Below are 18025 nucleotides of genomic sequence, written 5' to 3'. Positions count from 1 at the left end.
CTACTTTTTATATGTGGGGTGCCTACCACAGCATGGCTTGCCAAGCGGTGCCACGTCTGCACCCGAGATCTGAACTGGCGAACCCTAGGCCGCTGAAGCGGAAAGTGTGCACTTAACCACTGCACCACCAGGCCGGCCCCTCATGTAGCTTTATAGCATTCGTTCTTGTTTTTTTTCAGCTAATGATCTTTAGTTTAAAAGGCCATCCCTACTTAGGAAAAAGATACATTGTGATTTGCCGTTGAAAGAACATTGAGAAAATTATTCCTCGTAATTCCAGCTTACTCAGTATGAGGAGCAGAAACCAAAAATATTGTATTTCACTACCTGCTATAGGAACAGATAGAAATTCTGGATTGGTTAACGACTTCAGGCTCTGTGTAGTCCTGGTAAAAGCTCTTTGACCAAAGTAACTCTCTGCAGTTGAGTCCTTTCATCAACTCAAGCCTTTGTTTTCTGTCGAGTTACTAAATATGAATTGAAATCATGAATTACGGTCAGGATGTTTGACCTAGCCAAGTCTTAAAGCATCTTGTCCCCACCCTCACCCATCTGCCAGCGGGGCTGGTTGACCAGTGTGGAATATCAAATGGGGTTGTTCTGTTCATCTGCTTGTGCCAGGAGACAGTGCTTTTGGAATGCCTTCCAGTGGCACTTGGGTCTGGCTGAGGACCACTATCAGTTCTCACAAGCCTGAGCAAAGGCTGTGTTTAATTCCTGATCTCCTGCACTGCAGGGCTCAGCTCCAGATCTAAGGCCTGCCTTTTGGCATGGGCCTTGGGAATACATGTGAAATAAGGAAGGTCCTTGAGAAAACTTAGGAGAAAAAACTACTGATGTGTATGAAAGGATCAAGAGCAGGATGGGCCAGATATTTTCTTAGTGAATGCAAGACTCCGTCATACTTACCTATAACATAAAAGCAATTTTGAAAGTGTGTGTTTAGTGAATAATAATTTCGACAATACGTTATTCTTCTCAGAGTGTGTGTGTGTGCACACATACACACACATCTTTAGGTAGTCTTCACAACCAACCCATGTATTTAGGAAAGCCTCTTACGGTTACACCCTTTTAAAAAATCCACATATCCCGCCAACATGTTTTGAATACCTCTTAGGTACCAGGCTCTGTGCTAGATGTTAGAAGTCAGAAATAAAGTTTTATAAATTTGGTATATTTTCTTCGAATGCATTTAGTTTACTGTAGCACCCATAGATATCACACACACACACACACACACAGAGACATAAGTTTTCCCCTTGTGTGTACAGTCTGAAGGTGACTTTTCTTTTACTCAATGTTTTTGAATTCTAGCGTAGTTTACACATATAGATTTGTTTTGTTTTTTTACATGGTTTTTGACATTCCATCATATAGAATAGTCACATTTTACTTATCCACTCCCTTCCTAACAGACGTTTTACTTGACTCCACCTTACAGTACCACAAGTAATGCTGCCATGAACATCTTATTACACAAGGGTCCCTTGTGGAAGTGTCTGCAGGGTGGCTGCCTCCCAGTGGGTCGGAGGGTGTGGGCATGTTCCTGTTTATGAGTGCCATGAGGTTGTCCTTCAGAATGGCTGCATTTGTTTATTCTCCCACCAGCAGCTTACGAAAACAAGTATTTCCTCAATCCAGCTGTATTTGATGTTGTCAGAATTTTATTTTTTGCCAACCTAATGGTTGACAGGATTATTTCTTGTTTCATGCTTACACATTTTGGAGAGTCCCATCCCGCAACCATGCTGTGCCAGAGTATAACAAGGGACTGCCAAGACCAGATCCAACTTTGCACGAAACAAAAACATACACCCAAAAGCGTATGTTATGTTGCGTTATTTCCAAGTGTACAAGGAATTTTCATGTAGGATAAAAAGGTTAAACAGACTCATTCTGTCAGCAAACATTTCCTAAGCATTTGGACTAGGCACTAGGATTACAAAGGTCAACAGATTATAGTCTCTGACATCAATCAGGGTTCTCGTTTCCATGGAGGAAAGAGGTACTTAAAGCTGTAGGTTCTGCAAATGCTGTGGTAGCGAGTGTTCTAAGGACTATAAGAGAACAGAGGGAGAAGAATATCATTTTAATTCTCTTAATGATAGAGAATGGATGTTAGAAAGTCACCAATTTCAAAAGGTAGTAAATGTCACCTTCAGTGTTTAAAAAGATGTTCACACCTTTACTTTTCAGCTGGACGCTACCGTAGTATATATATATGACAGAACACTCCCAAGAGCTCGGTAAGCTGTAGACAGGCTCACAGAAGAGAACTTCTCCCTGAACACCCCGTGGGAACACAGGTGAGAGGTGCCTGTGCTCAGCACATCACCTCCACCAGCAATGAACAGTTTCTCAGCACTAGGCATGTGCTCAGCACCGTGCTAGGTGCAGAGGTGCAGGCACATACCACAATGTGTATGACATGGTTCCTGCTCATTGGAAGCTCACAATCCAGATGGGGAAATAAAACAACTTATGTTTAATGACATTTTGATACTAACTCATGAGAAGAAACATAACCAAATTTAAACAGTGCTTCCATATGGCCCACTGACCATAGAAAGGAAACTTTAATGCCTAGACAAATGTCTTAGAGGGAAATAATGAATAGAATCGTAAATTGGTCCAGGTACTGAGCTACAGTTTAGAAGAGTAAATAAAATTGCATATGGTAAGCTCTTAATATATAGCCCTACACGTAGTAGGCACGCAGTACACTTTTAACATCTTTTTGGATTGAGAGACTATTGTTAATAACTGGGACTTATTAATACAAATATGTCAAGAAAAATCTTTTTTTTAGTTTTTTATTTTTTTGTGTTTTAGGTCAAGAAGTGGTTTTCAAGTGCCTTGGAGAAGGAATTCTTGAAAAAGCCTTTCAGGGTTATAATGCGTGCATTTTTGCATATGGACAGACAGGTAAGTAGCTGCTTTTATATATAGTCAGTGATATTAAATATGCATTTCTTAAAACAGAAACAGAAAGCACTTTGGGAAGCGACAGAAAAATGCTTCTGACTTTGTGGGTTTAACTGAATTAGATGATCAAAAGTAACCTTCTTTTTGAAGGTTCAACAGTTTCGGTACTTGAGTAATTTCAGTGTTAATGAGCAAAGCTAGTTTCAAACTATTAAGTGTCATTTTCCTAAACTATAGTTTTAACCTGTATTTGAACTAGAACAATAATTACCAGTTTCTCCGTATAAACGTTATGGTAAGAAACTATAGAAAAACCCAGATTATCATCCTATATAGAGGACTTTTCACAAAGATACAAGAGTGAGGAAAGATTATTAAACCTAGGCTCGTGGCTCAGTTGGTTGAAAAAACGTACTAGTGGCTCAGCCATTAACACTGAGCCACCATTATTTCAACTTACAGTGGAAGTAAATCAATAAATCAACAATACTGCCCATTGTCAATCACAGGACAAGTAGGAGACTCAGGCAAGAGAATATATAGCAAAGCACTGTCACAAGTATAAAATATTTGGGGGTAAAATACTGTTCATGATACTTGATAATGTATAGTTGATATTTACTATACATACTTTTAAAGATTATGGATTTTTAGTGGTTAGATTTATACACATCCATCTGTAAATGAGCTGCCCTCAAGATCTTGCCCTGAGAGTTAAACTGGAGGCTGTGAGTGTAATGGAAAGAACAGCACCCATGTTGTCCGAGGGCCGGGGTTTGAGGGCGAAGTTTGCCACTTGTGCTGTGTGGCCATGGCTGATAAATGTAGAACACTTGTATGGTTGAAGCATACAACTTGGTTGTATGCGTTACGTGGTTGAAGCATTACATTTCGCTTCCTCTTCTATCCTCCTTTCTTTCTGCTTCCTCTTCTCCAGGCTCAGGAAAATCCTTCTCCATGATGGGCAATGCTGAGCAGCTGGGCCTTATTCCAAGGCTCTGCTGTGCTTTATTTAAAAGGATCTCTCTGGAGCAAAATGAGTCACAGACTTTTAAAGTCGAAGTATCCTATATGGAAATTTATAATGAAAAAGTTCGGGATCTTTTAGACCCCAAAGGGTAAGTTAGTGGTTGAAATTAAGATTGTAATAGGGGTAATAATTTCGAATGATCCTAAAGTTAAAACTGCAAGTGAATATATTTTTTTGAGCCCTTGGTTACTACTCTGGTTTTGGTTAATTTACTGAGAAATCATCAGCTTCTCAAAGCCTGTTGGTATACTCAGTATTCATTGTTTATCCTATGTTCATGTATAAAGTTCTTCCATATGCAATTTAGAAAGATGTTTTTACTATCGGTATTATTTTGCCCCCATAATTTATTCATAAACACTGAGTTAGAATGGCACATTGGGGGCCAGCCCGGTGGCATAGTGGTTAAGTTCGTGCATTCCGCTTCTGCAACCCAGGGTTCACAGGTTCAGATCCTAGCTGCAGACATACACACTGCTCATCAAGCCATGCTATGGTGGCATCCCACATACAAAATGGCACAGCTCAGGGACAATCTTCCTCAAGCAAAAAGTGGAAGATTGGCAACAGATGTTAGCTCAGGGCCAATCTTCCTCACAAAGGAAAAAAAAAGGAATGACACATTGGTCCTTCCATATTTGTTGGAAAGCAACACCTCTAAATTGGAGGTAAAGTAGTTGAAGGATTGAAACAACACAGCCTAAGCAACTCATTCTCTCTGGGGTGAGCATTGGAATCACGTGAAGGGCTTTTTAAGGCTACACTGTCCTAAGCCACATCCGTAGAGGCTATGATTCAGTAGGACCGGCGGAAACCCAGGTATCTGTATTTTTTAAGAACTAAGTGATAATAAAAAGCAGGTCAGTTTGATTTATAGTGATAGGAGAGGGCCATGTACTTTCTTTTTTTAATTAAAAATTTTTTTACTGATTTAAAAATAACATTTATAAAAAATTTAGAAAATAGGTAAAATGTAAGGAGATAGAAACGACCTTTCATTCTACCACTCAAAAATAAACTGTTAGTACTTTAGTGCATTTTGATCCTATGTTTCAAGTCTATGATGTGTGTATGTTTGTGTGTCTGAGTTGAGGTCATTCTCTAAGTACAATTCAGTATCCTGAATTTTTTTATGTAACATAATGAACTCTTTCTCGTGTCATTAAAAAATATTTTGAAATGCTTTTAGCAGCTGTATAATCAAGGATATAATCAAAGGTATAAGATCAAAATTATGGGTGGCAAGGAAGGGACCAAATCACAGGAAATGTTTATATTTAAAGTTGTTAACTATGTAATGCATATGAAAGACCATTTATAGTACCTGTAAGATGTAAAGAATAATAAAATCAACGACTGCCCTACTCAGCATTTGGGTTAATAAATGGAATATCCCATTCCATTCCCTACCCCTCCCCAGAGTAACTACTATTATGAATTTTGTGTTTCTCATTATCCTCCTCTTTAGAGTTTACACGTAATTTTGCACAATTTTTAACTTTGTGCAGTGACATCATAGTATATTTGTCCTTGGGTGGCTTGCTATTTTTCCCCTCAATGACTCATCCGTTCTGCTATATGAAGTAATGCGTTAATTTTTACTGCTCTTTAGTATTCCATTGTATGATTAATCCATAATTTGTTTATCCCACCGCCTGTCATTTGTGCGGTTTCCACTTGTTAGCACTACAGTGCTGCTCTGAGCCTCTTTGTACGGTTCTCCTGGGGTACAAATGCAGGAGTTTCTAGGGAATACATCAGGAGTGGAATTGTGGGTCACCAGATACTGATTCTTCAACTTTATTAGGTACTGCCAAACTGTTTTCCAAAGTGGTTGTACCACTTTACACTCCCACCAGCAGTGTACAAGAATTCCAGATGTTAGACACCATCTCCAGCACTTGATACTGTGCTGGATTTAGGTTTTTTGCTCATGAATAGCGTTAAAGAATCTCTGGTTATGCAAGTGAAGTGGGCTGAGTTCTGGATCCTGTGCATCAAAGCATCTCTCTGGAAGATGTGCATTTGGTCTGCCCCTGTTTAGGTCCAGCAGAATCGCTCACTGTCACACTGAATTCTTCATTCTTAAAGTTAGTATAGGCTACTTTGTTAGGGTTATTGCAAGATTAAGTCAAATAACTTAAAAGTTCTTAGGGAACAATGCCAAGACTTTGGGAAGTACCCAGTGATTCTTAGCTCCTTTTTTCCATGCCAAGCATTGACTCTTGATTTGAAAGGTGATTAATATCTGATGCCGTGAAAAAGATGACATACACAGTATGGTCATAATATATGTAGCTTTGCTTTTAATCTCAGTTATCTATTGATGAGCTGTTCAAATGGGTTCCAAACCAGGTTTGCTATTTAGAAATTCAAAAGAGCCCTAAAATCTTCACGAGCACAGCCAGTTCTAAACAGAGGATGAACGTCAGTGACTACAAACAATTGCTGTGCTGTAATATCACTTTCTGTATAAAATTGTCAGCCCAGAAGTGGCATAAATCAATGCAGACTTGAAAAAGTAAATTAAAACACTCTAATATTGTTCACTACTTGGTCAAAACTTTAAGACATTATTTACTGAGAATGTGCCTATTTATAAAATAGCCTTAAGGTTAAATTCAGTTCTGGCATGTTCTTTGCTGCTTTTTCTTTCTTTTTTTTCCTCCTATGTGAAAGTGAAGTTCATCTACTAAAGTGAGTTAGCCTAACCTAGTATTCTATGTGCTGGCTGTTTTGTTTGGGAGTAGAAATAGAATTTTTTAAATAGTAAGTTCCTTTAAATAGAATTCAGAGTATAAAAGACATTCCTCGTAAGGAATGCTGTTTTGCTAATCCAAATAAAGTAGCTTTTAGAATATTTTTGATCATTAAAAAAATTCTTTTGAAATTGCAATATTAGTTACTGAGTGCTGAAAAAGAAAAAAAGCTTCCAGGTTTGGTCTGATTCATTCATTTCTTTTTCCTTCCTCCCAAAGGAGTAGACAGTCTCTGAAAGTTCGCGAGCATAAAGTTTTGGGACCGTATGTAGATGGTTTATCCCAACTGGCTGTCACTAGCTTTGAGGTAAGTGTCATTTTTAAAAAATGTCATTACAGGGCTGGCCCCATAGCCTATGGTTAAGTTTGGCACACTCTGCTTCAGCGACCCAGGTTTGGTTCCTTGGTGTGGACCTACACCACTTGTCAATAGCCACGTGGTGGTGGCAACCCACATACAAAATAGAGGAAGATTGGCACAGATGTTAGCATAGGGCGAATCTTCCTCAGCAAAAAAAAAAAAAAAAAAAAAGTCATTAAAAAACTGGCAGTAAACTGAAATGTGTAAATACTGTTGAATATATTTTTATCCAAGTACTTTATAGCATATTGATACCATTCATGATCTCAGAAACCCAGTATCAACACCCCCAAACAGAAAGAAAGGGCTTTTAATCACACTTTGCAACCTACTTTATTGTGAAAATTTTACAGTGTGGCTGTACAGAGAGGCTGAGAGGTTTTGCAGTTGCTGAATATTTTCACTAATACCACTCTGTTGAAACTACTCTCCCTTGGGTTGCCAGTGATGTCCTTGTTGACAAATCTGGACAAATGTGAACAGTATTTGGTAGTTAATTCAACCCCTTCTCTTTGATAGGATTTCCTGCCTTAGTTCCCATTACTTTTTCTTTAAGGTATGCTTTTTGGTTTTTGGTGAGGAGGATTGGCCCTGAGCTAACATCTGTTGCTGATCTTCCTCTTTTTTTTCCCTCCCCAAAGACCCAGCACATAGTTGTATATCCTAGTTGTAAGTTGTTCTAGTTCTTGTATGTGGGATGACGCCACAGCATGGCTTGACGAGCAGTGCTGTGTTGGTGCCCAGGATCTAAACCAGTGAACCCCAGAGCTGGAACACATGAACTTAACCACTCAGCCAAGGGGCCAGCCCCCAATTTTTTTTTTTTTTTTTTTGAGGAAGATCAGCACTGAGCTAACATCTGCCACCAATCCTCTTTTTTTCTGAGGAAGACTGGCTCTGAGCTAACATCCATGCCCATCTTCCTCTATTTCATGTGGGACACCTACCACAGCATGGTCTGACAAGCAGTGCATAGGTCTGCACCCGGGATCCGAACCGGGAAACCCTGGGCCACTGAAGCGGAACATGTGAACTTAACTGCTGCTCCCCCAGGGTGGTCCCCTAGCCCCCAATTTCCATTACTTTTTGCTCTTCTGGTTGTTTTATTTTTCTGAACGGCTCCTCCATTGGCTGACCTGTTTCCTTTTCCTACTCCTTGATTTTTATGCCTTCTTATGTCCTGACTCGATGCTTTGCCCTTATTTTTATTGTCATTGCTTTGGAAATCTCATAAAACAAACTGCTGTCTGTTGCTGAAGAATGCCGATGAAAGAATGGGTGAATCCATCCCTATACTTAGTTGGGCTCTCTCTGTGTTGTGGCTGTCCCGTCATCACCTCAGACTCAGTAGGACTCAAATTAGTCTATGAGGTAACTCTCTAGATGTTTAAAGGAAGACGTTTTTAGTATTGCTCACATCAGAAATAGAGTGCAGTCATCACTTTAGACACATGGAAATTCTGAAATGAATGGAGACTTCTCTGGCATAAAGGTGCTGAGTCAGCACATTTGCTAAAGTGCCAGGTTCGTAGAGCAGTGTGGTTGGGGTCAGTGTCCATTTCATCCTGTCACTTATTACTGAGAGCTAGGGAGCTTGTGATTTGCGTCCCAGCTCTGCCCCTTACTCGATGTGGGGAAAGTTATTTCACTTCCATGAACTTCAGTGTCCTTGAGTGTGAAATCAGGGAAATACTTCTATTACAAGCTTCCTTCATCAAATGTTGTATAAGAGCCCATAGGTTCCAGGTGTTCTAAGACAGGTGTACAAAGATGAATAAGGAAAATCCCATGTTCTTAGAGAGTCATGGTGTCGGAGGAGGAAGGCAGATAAGCAAGCAGTAGATAGCTATGCAGTGTTGTCAAGCACGGCAGGAGAGGTAAGTGCCGTTATTGAGGATCTGCAGTGCTCAGTAAATATCAGCTCTTTTCCGCCCTAGGAACTTGCAAAGGCAGAAACAGGGACTTAACAGAGACAGAAGACAGTTGTGGGATGGAGAGAACGGAATAAACATCTCAGACACTAGAAAGCACTGAGGGAAGCTCAAACCAAGCTCACTGGAGGAGAGGCAGGGAGGTTTTTATGGAGGGGTGGTGACGAAGGCATCAGAGGGATCATAATGAATACGTACCCCTGGTGGGCAGGACTGTGTTCTTGTGTTTTATGCTTGTAATTCTTTCCTTATGCTTTGCCTCTAGGATATTGAGTCACTGATGTCTGAGGGAAATAAGTCTCGGACGGTAGCTGCAACCAACATGAATGAAGAAAGTAGCCGCTCCCATGCCGTGTTCAACATCATAATCACACAGACGCTCTATGACCTGCAGTCTGGGGTGAGGGATTGGGTGGAACCTTTAGGGGCGTAAAAGAACTCAAGACACCTGCATGGGCGGAGGGTTTCATGCTTGGATTCAGTTGCTGAGAATTTTATGCCCACTCTTCTACTTACTAGATGAGCTACTTTGCTTAAATTATTTAATTTATTAGGTCTTCCTTTATGTATAACTTTTCTTTAAAAATTGGTGTTCTTGTGTCAACTCCCTAAAGAGTGTGATGATGTCACCATACAGCTTTTAATATGTATCCTTTCGTACTGAAATTCTCCTAAAAACAACTGAGTCTACCTCACAGTCGTGAAAGGGACATTAAAGAGGAAACCACAACAGTTCACCTAAAGAGCACTTTTGTAAAAGAAGAGGAATTTGACCTGAATGTGCAGGAATCCTCATGTCTTAGTATTTCCTCATAGACACATAAAATCTCCAGCTTTCTGACTATGTTCTGGAAAGTCGCATGTACTTGCCTCCCAGCTGCAAAGTAAAATGCTCCTTTGCCACACCAGTTCAAATTTTGATGATGAAATTGCTAATCCAAATAACTCTCGTTGTTGTTTAAAATCTTCTCGAGAAGTTTGCCTTGTTGTAGAGGGATTGCTACTCAGGTTACTGTCACTTGTAGTGCTGATGTACATGTGGTTATCTGTGTGGTTTTTGCATTCATGTGTGTTGTTTCTCTCTTGTTTCCTACAACCAGAACTCAGGAGAGAAAGTCAGTAAGGTCAGCTTGGTAGACCTGGCGGGTAGTGAAAGAGTGTCTAAGACAGGAGCTGCTGGAGAGCGACTGAAAGAAGGCAGCAACATTAACAAGTAAGGTGGCTGGTGCAATTCCAGAGTTACACTGGAGCCTGCATTCTTGTGTGTGTGGGGGTACTTGTCGCGTTATAAGGGGTCAGATGGTTCTGATCACAGATGTTCAGAGTCTGCATAGCTTTAGTCAACTGGGTTGAAGAAAAACAACAGCCTGCCCCTATTGAGATGCATGAGGTTTATTTAAGTCAAGCTACGTGGTGCAGCCCTGCTCAAACATTGTACAAACACTTCATGCACCATAGCATATAGTGTGGTAGGTGAGTACAAATCACACGTTTGTAAATCAAATCATATCTTAAATTAACTGGAGGAGCTTACTCGGAAAAGAAAATCTGCTTTGAATCCTTTTGTAAGGCTAATACTGTTTAAGCATCAATACATCAAATAAATTGAACAGTTATTGAATAGGTGCCATACTGAAATCTCACTCGGCCTTGAGTGCCTATAATGTGCCCAGTGATGCAGTGAAGGCTGAAAGAGAGCAGAGTGGTGCAGGATGTGTAGGAGTTTGCCAGGTAGGCAAAGGAGATGGAGGCATTTCACGTGGAGAGTGTAGCAAAGGCCCAGACAAATGAGCTTCTTGTTCTTTGCAGAAATGTGGTATCCCCAGGAGTGCTTGATATGGAAAAGCAAGTCTCTCCACTTTCCAGCATGAGCAGGAGCAGGGTTTGCATTTAAGAGTGTGCACTCAAGCCAGAGGGCCCAGACTTACTCCTGCCTCCACCACTTACTAGCTGTACATGTGTCATGGACATGAGATTTCACCTCTCTGTGCTTCATTTTTCTCATCTGTAAAATGAGGATAATAATATTACCTACTTCATAGAACTGTTTGGGATTAAATGCTCATAATGTGCTTAGAACAATGCCTGGCACGTAGTATGGACTGAATAAATATTAATGGTTGTAGCTATTATTTTTATAATCTGTGTAAACAGCATAATTGTCATTATTCCAAATTCAGCAGAAAGTAGTTTAGTTTGTACTTGTAATATTTTCCTGTTGAGACGTAATAACTTGGGATTCTGTTTAGGACAGAAGATGACAAGAGGTAATATCTTCAGGAACACGGTGCAGCTTGCATTTTAAAATGATATTAGCACATTATAATTTTAATATACAAAAGTTTAAAATTAGAAGTAAAATATTGTCCCCTCTATCAGATGGCCACAGCCTCACTCACTGCACAGGCCACTGCTCTAAGGAGTTAATCTTCCAGGCATCCTGTCTCCCGCTCTCACAACAAAGGATTTTGCTATAATTCATGACAAAGCATTGTAGGAGCCCAGGCTGGTACTACAGCTTTCCTGCCTTCCGAAATGCACTCAAGAACCAGGGTGAGGGAGCAGAAATTGGGAATATGAGGGAGCAGGTACCAAAGAAAAGATTCTCACCCCTCCTGCAGATTTGTTTACTGGTGCTAAACCGTGCCAGCCCATGGCCCACTGGCTGGGCTTGTGGGAAATGCTGGAAATTCTGTGCTGTGAATTTGTGGGAATTTAGAGAGTGGCTGGCCTTGATGTGTAAGGACCCCTAACTTTTATTGACCTCTTGCTATGTGCCAGGCGCTATTCTGAAAGCTCTGTATGTAGTAAGTCACCTGATCCTCACATCGGCACTGTAAGATGGGTCTATTATCCCCATTTGACAGGTGAGGAAACCAAAGCAGAGAGCGGTTAAATAATGTGTCTAAGATCACAGAGCTCTAAGACGGTGCCAGAGGTCTGCACAACTGTCTTAGAGACCTTCATAGAGATAAGAGGCCCACGACCCCTTACCTGGGATTCCAAAATCCAAACGCTCTGTAAACCAAGTGCTTTCTTCTCAAGATTGGCTCCTGGGCTAACAAGTGTTGCCAATCTTTTTTTTTCCTGCTTTATCTCCCCAAGTCCCCCCTGTACATAGTTGTATATCTTAGTTGCAAGTCCTTCTAGTTGTGGGATGTGGGACGCTGCCTCAACATGGCCTGACGAGCAGTGCCATGTCCGCGCCCAGGATCTGAACCCCGGGCCGCCGCAGCGGAGCGCGCAAACTTAATCACTCGGCCACGGAGCCGGCCCCCCAAGTGCTTTATTCTTTTTCTTCACAGCTCACTTGTTGGTAAACCCTCCCTTGAACTCTCATGAGGCTATCTCTAGTCTTTACCTACATTTATAGTCTTTACTTTCTCATTTAGTGTGACCTCTTATAAGTTTAGCTGTAGAAATGTTTATATATATTACTGTGGGGTGCTGTCCCAGAGTCCACTGGAGGTCATGAGTAGTGTATGCACTGAACTTCCTAAAATCCAAAATATTCTGAATTTCGAGACACATGTGGTACCAAGGATTTCAGATAAGAGAGATGGACCTGCGTTTTTTTTGATCCACTTAGAAAATATGTTGTTGAACGCTGACTAGGCAGAAGACCAGAGGGATGAGTAAGATGAGACCCTAGCCTTGGGAAGTTCAAGGTGCAGTGGGGAAGGAAGACCTTTGGAGGCGTGGCATGAATACATTGTGACATAGAAGCTTATACACAGGGTGCGGTGGGAACACAGTGACGGCACAGCTGGGAGCTTCAAGGGAGGGCTTCCTAGAGGAGATACTGGAGTTTCTTAGTTACAGAAACTACCTGCGTGAACTTTCTGTGTCTCAGTTTCCTCAGCTGTAAAATGTGGATGAGGAAACAACCCTATGGGTAGAGCTGTTATGGGGATTAAATTAGTTACTGTTTGTAAAGTGCTTAGAACAGTGCCTAGCACATAGGAAGCTCTATGTAAGTGTGAACTAACAAGGTAAAATAAACAGTAAGTTGACACTGCTGCCTGATAGTTCCACAAATGGCTTTTTAAGCCTTAAAATCAGTGCCCAGTTGAGTGCTAAAATTAAAGAAATCTCTGACATGTTTCATAAGCTTCCTCTCGGCCTCCTATTTGGGCTTCCTTTGATGGAACATTAATAATCCTCTTAAGCAGACCTGTCAGGGACTTCACATAGACATTAGTGCCTGCTTAATGGGCTGCGGATTTAGGGGCTTCATCTCTCCTTAAGCTCTTAAGAGCTTTAAAGCACACATTATTCCTCCATTTGGAGAGCTAAGGCACTGTGTGGCTGCACCGCCATGGCCTGGTCAGGGCTTGGAGGTAGAGGTCGTCTGTAGACCGTCTTCACGGGGAAACACCTCTGCAAAGTCAGTCTGCCGCTCCACCTGTCTACTGAGAGTGGGATGAGGAAGCCCTTCTCTGCTGCTGGAGGCTGGCTGGTTCAGCTTCTGTGAGAACTCAGATCAGGGAACACTCTCTTACCCCTAGGAATGTCATTGAAAGCAGTTCCATTTTATTCTCAGCAGTGGCCAATCGTTAAATGCAAACAGTGTTCATCTAACGAGTATCATTCGCAGTCTCATTTCCATTTCAATTACCGTGGTTAATAATAAAGTATATACTAAACATTTCTAATTGAAATAAGTGGGTGCTACTGAACACTTGTTCTAGGGACTTAATGTATGTTACTCCTGGGATTCTGTCGTGTAATTTAGGTTATAATAACTTATAAGCTTAATGTTTCTAATGTTTCATGTGACTCAATCCTCCCTTTTTTTCTCCTTAAGTGCTTTCCGTGACTCTTGTTCATTTCCTCTCAGAAACCTCACTTAAATATGGGTACTGCCTGAATAACCAAACATGCACTTGTACCTAGGCAGAATAAAAATGGCCTGCTTCTGTCCATTATTCAAGGGCGGGCAGGGGTCCTTGTTAATTTACCACTTGTACATTGCAGGGTCCACATGTGTGGAAAAAACCCTGAATAAACGTCTTTGCATCTAACATGAGAGACCCACGGAGGACAGGGCAAAAATCTGTTCCTTTTGATGCAGTAGCTATATCTTTGGGGGCATGTGACATTGTTTACCTCCGTGTTTCCCAAAGCATTTTTGTGAAATACTAGTTCCTCAAGTGGCTCTGGGAAGAAAGGCATCCCTGACAAATAATTTTGAGAAACCCTACTTATAAACCTTCCTTTGGCAGGTCACAGTGCTCAAAGCTCTGAGAAGTCCTGCAGTAATGAATCCCATGTAACTTTATCATTCCCTGAACTTATTTGATGACAGAATTCTAGTTATAACATATGTTTAATCTCCAGAACAAATGTTCAGAAGAACCTATTTTGGGAAATGTTAGTATATACTTTTTTATTACAACACAGCCACTGAAATGGAAACGAGACTGGGGATGATACTCGTTAGGTGAACATTATTTGAGTTTAATGATTTGCATCAGCCACTGGAAGACGGGTGGTGAATGGAAATGAGGCCTGTACTGTAGGCTGAACAGGTTTTTTCCTCTCCTGTCATGTGATGGTACTGCCCTTTCCTCATATTTTGCCTCATATATTCTTTGCATTTCTCCTTTACTGTTAAGAGTGAGGACTTACTGGGGAAGCATACTAAATTCAGGTCCGCTAGCTTCATCATCTCTCAACTGATTCTTTAAAAGCCAAGGGTTGCATTCTGCTGTAAGCAACAGAAACCAGCTACAGTGACAACCAAATGATGTGTTTATTGTCCCCACTCAAGAAGTCCAGAGACTGGTACAGCATCTCAGAAAAGCTGTCAGGCACAGAGCCCTACTAACCTTAGTGTGTGTGTGTGTTGTCCCCATGTCCTCAAGATGGCTCTACCATTCCAGGCATTGTGTCCATATCTGTGTTCCAAACAAGAAGGGGAAAGGAGGAAAGCAAAGGACCACTGGCTTCTGTCAGCTGAATATGTACCTTTTCTGTCAGGAGGACAATAGCTTTCTTGGAAGCCCCTCCCTGTCCTGTCTCCCTACATCTCATCTCTGTGTTTCATGACTTCCCTGAGCTGCAGAGGACTCTGGGAAATGGAGTTTTTAGCCGGACACGTGCTTCCTACTAAAACCAGGGTTCTGTTAGCAAATAAGAAGAGGAAAATAGATATTGGGCCAGCATCCACAGAGTGGACTAAAACCATTATTGAATTAGTCCTTTTTAGAAAGAGGTCTGTGTTCTGTTCTTCAGTGTATTCTAGACTCAGTCTCACTCGGCAGATACTTACTGAGTGCTTTCTGCAGTCCAGGCACAGTAATTGCATGGAAGAATGTGTATAGCCTACAATGGTCACTGCCCTCAAGGTGATCACAATATAAAAAGAGGTAGACAAATACATATACAGCTTAATAAAGTTTAATAAGTACTAACGATCTTAGAAAAAGATCATTGGAAAATTAGGAAAAATAATATATTTGAAATCCATCCTAGAGAGTACAAATCACTCACATCACATCATATCCACTCCTAAGGGAAGGAATCTGGTGGTTAGGGTTTCAAGGGAAGCTGTGTAGTTTGGAGGAAGGTGCAGAAAAGCAAAAAAAAAAAAAAAAAAAAGGTTGAATTATGCCTATCTTCTTCTCATTGATTGTGTTTATTGGAGCAGCTTTTATTTTGTTTTTCATCCTCCCAAGTTTTCTTTCTTTTTGATCCAAATTCTCCGTTGTTATAAATAGGTCGATTTTTGAAAATTTCAATCTTAAATCATGGCTACCTGTTTATAAATGTTATCCCCTAGCCTAACTTCCTTCCTCTCCAGTCAAGCCCTCCCATCCTTCTCCCCACCCCAGCCCAAGAGCTTGTGGTAGGAGCTTCCTCACCATCTCTACCTCCAGTAGGTTCGAGGAAGGAGTAGCACTTTGGTAGAATTAGAAAGATTCCTGGAATAACTTTTTCAGCCTCTAAAATTGGCCAAAAAAACCTCCCCAAAACCCCTCCCACCCTGTTCTGGATGCCTGTGAGCTGCCCATTTGCCTCCAGCATGAGAAGACAGTGCCAGCAGGATCCATAATTAGTGATTTTATGATATTGTTAAGCTCCCTGGGCATAAAATTCTCATTGACATTTGTAATCCTATTATTGTTCAACTTTCACACGTTGAACTTTCAGACAGTTTTTAGGAATCTAGAAGCCCCTGGATCATTGCTTCTGAGTGGAGCCTAGAAGGGAGGGATGGCATGGAGTCCTTCTGGGTGACCTGGTTATGTCTCACTTATCATGGAGTCCCAGTCACCCTGCAATTCGTTCCTTTTTGTTCCAAGGGGACCCTAACAGGTTTAGATAAGTTCTTGTTTTGAATGTGTGCGCATTAAGTAAAAGGGTGTGGCTGCTGCTAATGATAAGCTTCTCTAACTGAATAAGTTATAGGGCAAAGTACACACAGAAACTGGAGTCGTATAACCATTTCCGTCCAGCTCCACCCCTCTGCTGAGTCTGACACGTGCTGTACTGGGCTCGCAGAGTGCACATCCAACAGTGAACAGTCACAGCACTCTGTCACCTTTTTCCATTTTCTCTCAAAGCACTAATTTGATTTTATGTGTCATTGTTTAAGAGGACCAGAAACTTACCCTTTTTACCCCTTGCACTGTCAAATTAGAAAATATAAGTAGTTGCCATAAGACAGGGTAAAATCTTGTCTCAGTGAAAAATCCATGACAACCCCAAAACATGTTTTCATATGAAGGACCCCTGTTAACTTTATAGTTGCTAATATTGACTTTTGAGTCACTGAGCTCTTTATAGTTTCTGTGAATTTCTGCTTCATTTGGGTAACAAAAATCTAGGATCGTTTAAAGAATTGTTTCCAATTGAAATTTTTTTTTTTTAAAGATGGGCACCTGAGCTAACAACTGTTGCCAATCTTTTTTTTTTTCTCTCCAAAGCCCTCTAATATATAGTTATATATTCTAGTTGCGAGTGCCTCTGGTTGTGCCATGTGGGACACCCCTCAGCATGGTCTGACGAGCAGTGCTGTGTCCACGCCCAGAATCCAAACCAGCAAAACCCGGGCCGCCAAAGTGGAGTGTGCGAACTTGACCACTCGGCCACAGGGCTGGCCCCTGAAAATTTTATTTCAATAGTTGCAAAATGTGAAAAATGCTCTATATTTTATATTAAAGCAGAAATGTGTTTGTGCCTTATATCAAACTCCTACTTTCCTCTATTTCTTACGTATCGCATGCAATTTTCTTTCTTAAAATTGTTACCTTTGGGAGGAGTGACTGGAACTTGCTGAATTTTTTTTAAACAGCTGTATTGAGAAATAATTCACATGCTATGTAGTTTACCATTTTAAAGTGTATAATTCAGTAGCTTTATTATATTCAAAGTTGTGCAACCATCACCACAATCTAATTTTAAAACGTTTTTTCATCACCCCCCAAAAGAAACCATGTGTCCAAGTCATTTCCCATTTACCCTACCCTCTGCCCTAGGCAACCACTACCTCTGTCTCTATATATAGATTTGCCTATTCTGGATATTTCATATAAATGAAATCAAATAATCTGTGCTATATTATTTTCCTAGTGTTTTGGTGGCAGATTACCACAAACTGGGTTGCTTGAAAGAACAGAAATTTATTTTCTTACAGTTCTGGAGGTCAGAAGTCCAGAATCAAGGAATCATTGGGGTTTATTCTTTCTTTAGGACTCAAGGGAAAATGTATTCCATGCATCTCTCCTAGCTGTTGGTGGTTGCTGGCATTCCTTGGCTTGTAGATGCATCACTCCAGTCTCTGTCTCCATCTTCACATGGTGTTCTCCCTGTGTGTCTTCACGTGGCCTTCTTACAAGGACACGAGTCACTGGTTAGAGCCCTCCCTAAGCCAATATGATCTCATCTTAACTAGTTACATCTGCAGGGATCCTATTTCCAAATAAGGTCACATTCTGAGGTTCTAGTGAGCATGAATTTTGGGGGACACTATTCAGCCCTGGACAGTGGCCTTTCATGTTTGGCTTCTTTC

The 18025-nt window shown here is 40.9% G+C and overlaps 1 protein-coding gene across 1 annotated transcript in view; it reads left to right on the top strand.

The window, feature by feature from the left end:
• The window catches only part of KIF13A (kinesin family member 13A), a 193732-nt gene that overhangs the window by 115784 nt on the left and 59923 nt on the right, over window positions 1-18025 (top strand). The window contains 5 exon segments of the mRNA XM_070584117.1: window positions 2836-2928; window positions 3866-4046; window positions 6937-7024; window positions 9275-9409; window positions 10110-10222. Of these exon segments, the coding sequence (XP_070440218.1) occupies window positions 2836-2928; window positions 3866-4046; window positions 6937-7024; window positions 9275-9409; window positions 10110-10222 (610 nt within the window).

The sequence above is a fragment of the Equus przewalskii genome, chromosome 19, assembly GCF_037783145.1.
Source record: "Equus przewalskii isolate Varuska chromosome 19, EquPr2, whole genome shotgun sequence".
NCBI lineage: Eukaryota > Metazoa > Chordata > Mammalia > Perissodactyla > Equidae > Equus > Equus przewalskii.
This window is presented reverse-complemented; position numbering and strand designations above follow the sequence as displayed.